Raw genomic sequence first — 3,636 nt, 5'->3', positions numbered from 1 at the left:
ACACGCCGGAGCATCAAACTGACAGTGAATTGCCCCATATCTCTATGCGTGCGATGTGCCTCCGAATCCATCACGCGAACGGACGAATGTGGTGGCGCGTGCTTCACTTGGTGGTGAGGCGGAGGTCAAGGGGGTGGATGATGCAACCTAGTAGAGAGAGCGGGAGGGCGCGGCGTACTCGCGGTGCCGACGGCGTGACCTAGTAGTGGGGCGGACGGCGCGACCTAGTAGCAGGAGGACGAGGCGTACTCGCGGTGCCGACGGTGTGACCTAGACGGCGCGACCTAGTAGTGGGGCGGACGGCGCGACCTAGTAGCAGGAGGACGAGGCGTACTCGCGGTGCCGACGGTGCGACCTAGTAGCAGGGTGGACGACGCGGGAGCAGAAGGGCGCGTGGGAGAGTGAATTCTCTGCGACGGCGGGAGGACAGTTGGGCATGACGAGGGATATGGCGAGCCGTACGCCTTGGCAAAGATGTCTAGCGAAAGGGACCATATGACGAGTTGGATAGAGAAGATAAGAATAAAACGAGACTATTGGATACAATTTTAACTGGGTTTTTTTTTACCGAATCTGATATATTTAGTGAGGCTGTTGGAGTTGTTCTTAGAGAGGTGCATAGGTGTAGGATGCTAGATCAGAGCGTCCATATGGCTATATGTGTATGCACATATACAATTTAGAGTGTATGGTTGATATTTAGAGGCCTAAAATTATCGCAAGTCATAAAATTTCGTCGAAGTTTTAAACCCTGCACACAGGTGGACTAAACTAGGCTAGCTCAACTGCTCAACGCGTATCAGTTAGCCCACGTTTCTTTACCTCTTGTTTTATTGGAGTATGTCTAGTTTCCAAATTTCGAACGCGTATAGTGGACAGCGAACAATCCAAGTTCCCCATGGTGCTTATGAGTAAGCTTCGAGCTTTTATCCTTTCTGTAGGCCGAGCTTGGATGCGTCAAGGGAACCTAATCTCGCCGCACAGGCAACGCTGCTATCCAGAATCTCTTCCATGCCGTACTTGTACTTGAAGCCCAGCTCGCCCAACCTGTCCCGGGCAGGCCGCACCGTCGCCACCGCCTCCGTCCTGACGCAGATCAATCCAACCAATCGCAACAGAAACGTAAATCGGCAGTCAGTTCTTGTGTGCAGGGTGATGCTGTCGCTGTGGACGCTTTTGATCTTACTCTTTCAAGATGTCGAGGTGAGGGAACTTGCTGGCGTAGTGGGCGACCACGTCGTGGATCGTCGGGTACGCGGCGGCGCAGAGGAAGCGGCCGGCGACGGAGGGGCGCCGCTCCATGCAGAAGACGAGCGCGTCGCAGACGTCGTCCACGTGCACCAGCGGCAGCGACCCCAGGAGCTGCTGCAGTATGCGCAGGAGGCCGAAGCAGGGCTCGCTGCGGGACACGGGCGCCACGGCGCTCTCCACCGTCTCCGGGGCGCGGCCGAGGACCGTGTCGCCCGCCACGAGCCCCAGCGGCAGGGTCACCACCTCGAACGCCGGGCTCTCGCCGCCGTTGTAGCTCAGGAGCTCCTGCTCTGACCGCAGCTTCGACAGTATGTACTTCTGCAAATCAAATGGCCGTCAGCTAAAAAATATTAATGTGATCAGGCGTTCCAGTTCAGAAATCAGAAGAAGCTTCGCTTGTATACTACTTACGTCGAAGTGTGCGCTTCGGAGAGGATAGTCAACGTTGAGCGAAGTCCAACAAGATTCGTCGATGAAGTCTCTGTACCCGACGCCGGAGGCGGAGACCTCCTCCTCCAGCAACGGCGAGGCGGCCGCTACGGAGGCTGTGTGGATCACTCGCTTCACCGTCCGGGACTCCTCGCATTGCCGGAGGATCGCGCGCACCGCGTCCACCACAGCTTCCGCCGTGCTCTTATACTGCTATACGCGGTCGATGGGCACCACAAGATTTTGCTTCAGATAGAGAAAAACAAGGCAGACAAGAATAACTGTGAAGACGTTTCCTCTGCTCGCAGTCGCAGCTCGCAATCCTTGTGCTGTCTTACTGGTCTTTACTCATACTCAGTCTGATCAAATTTTTCCTTTGCAAGGACAGTAATTTTCCACAACTTAAAATTAAGAAGAGACAGCACGGCGCGTCGCCGCCTGACCACTCGTTGACTAGTAAAACAGTGAAGGGAGCGAACGCGACGGCAAGCTTCACCTGGGAGCCGGCGCTATCGAGCCCGAATGGCGTGGCGACGAGGAAGACGAACTGGCACCCAGCGATCGCCGGCGCGAAGGTGGCGGCGTCGAAGAGGTCGGCCTGGAACAACCGCAGCCGCTCCGCCGCGCCGGGGACCAGCCGACGCAGCAGCCCCGCCTTCGCCTCGTCCCCTGCACACCCACCAGCACACGAATCCGGCTAAGATTCCCGAATCATCAGGCAGCCACACACGAGACCCGACCCACTCCTTTCGCCTTTGGCGTGTTTCGCCTTTCGCGACGCGCGGATCGAGCTGAGGAGCCGCCATCAGACGCACCGGTGTTCCGCAGGGTGGCGTGGACGGTGTAGCCTTTCTCGAGGAGCTTCCTGACGAGCCAGGAGCCGATGAACCCGGCTCCTCCGGTGACGCACACCCGCACTCCGTTGCTCTCCTTTTCGGCCATGGCTGCCCCTGAAATTCTGATGGCAACAGGGATTGGATTTGGACTGGACCTATGGGTTTGCTCTGGCATGAGAAAGCTGGGCGGCTGCTCGGCTACCGCCTGATATGAGTCATGAGCAGGATACCAAAATTGACCGGCTTACTCGGTTGTCGGCCTGTGGTTGGTGTCCAGAGGAGGAAGGTAAAACAGCGCGGGAGGCCAAGACATCAACTTTAGATGTAAAATATTTTTGGAATTTTAGAGAGAGAAAATACTATGATTTTGATACTTTTGTTTTTTCGAGTGAATCATTTGCATATAAAAACTTCATAATTTTGAATACAATGCTAAAACAATGGTTCCTTAATAACATAATATTTTAATACAACAACATCCAAATATGGTCTAAACAAGCATTAGCGGTCAGAGGTGAAGGTTATAGTCGTGAAATATACAAACATCGATAACTTCATTAAACTATTAGCCCTCACAAAAAACATATAATTCTATCTTTGCAAAAATCATTTTTTAAGTTGGACTATGTTTAATTATAGAGAATATATAACGTTAAGTATTGAATACAAGGGTAAATTAAACCTTAATATTAGTGGCATTACAGCTTAATTAACTCTTGAATAATTCTTCAAAGGCTATGTACAATCCAGAGTCTGGTTCGGTTTTCCAAATATAAAAGGTAGCTAAGAAACTACATAATACAACTAAGAACCTCCATATCATAAATGTAGCTAAGCCCAGTTGCTCCATTCTAAAGAGTGCCATTCTCGCTTATCTAGAAGTCAAATATTAATAATGTAGATTAACGCTCTATTTGAGAGAGCTTCACTTCAAAAATTTCAACTTCATTCCAACTTCTTCCACCTAAACTGGTCCAGCTCCACGAGCTCTAGCTTTAAAAAAATCGAAACTAGAGGTCAATTTCATGAAATTCATGAAACTCTTAGAGGGTGCTACAAAAACACCGTTTTTATATCTCCTCATGAAGTTGTACAAAAATTACCCACCATGCCACTGGTT

General features: G+C 51.4%; 1 protein-coding gene across 2 annotated transcripts; it reads right to left on the bottom strand.

The window, feature by feature from the left end:
• Positions 1 to 687: 687 nt before the first annotated feature.
• On the bottom strand, positions 688 to 2,782 carry LOC732845 (Helminthosporium carbonum susceptibility 1). 2 transcript variants are annotated; one of them, XM_008651161.4, is made up of 5 exons: positions 2,496 to 2,782; positions 2,177 to 2,349; positions 1,663 to 1,893; positions 1,187 to 1,569; positions 688 to 1,086 (listed from the first exon to the last, which is right to left on the bottom strand). In XM_008651161.4, exons 1-5 carry the CDS (start codon positions 2,689 to 2,691, stop codon positions 927 to 929), a joined length of 1,143 nt encoding a protein of 380 aa, XP_008649383.1. In that variant the 5' UTR covers positions 2,692 to 2,782; the 3' UTR covers positions 688 to 926. The 2 variants fall into 2 exon arrangements, with proteins under 2 accessions (XP_008649383.1, NP_001105920.2); NM_001112450.2 differs by having other exon boundaries at positions 695 to 1,086; positions 1,663 to 1,890; positions 2,496 to 2,756.
• Between the last annotated feature and the right edge of the window lie 854 nt (positions 2,783 to 3,636).

This window comes from Zea mays, chromosome 1 (assembly GCF_902167145.1).
Source record: "Zea mays cultivar B73 chromosome 1, Zm-B73-REFERENCE-NAM-5.0, whole genome shotgun sequence".
NCBI classification, from domain to species: domain Eukaryota; kingdom Viridiplantae; phylum Streptophyta; class Magnoliopsida; order Poales; family Poaceae; genus Zea; species Zea mays.
This window is presented reverse-complemented; position numbering and strand designations above follow the sequence as displayed.

Bases quoted from the DNA above. Each gene is read 5' to 3' on its own strand.
- LOC732845 (XM_008651161.4), bottom strand. From the start codon at position 2,691: ATGCCAGAGCAAACCCATAGGTCCAGTCCAAATCCAATCCCTGTTGCC. The intron at 1,570-1,662 runs GTAAGTAGTATA...TTTGATTTGCAG, and splicing joins TCCGAAGCGCACACTTCGAC to AAGTACATACTGTCGAAGCT. The intron at 1,087-1,186 runs GTAAGATCAAAA...GATCTGCGTCAG, and splicing joins CACCTCGACATCTTGAAAGA to GACGGAGGCGGTGGCGACGG.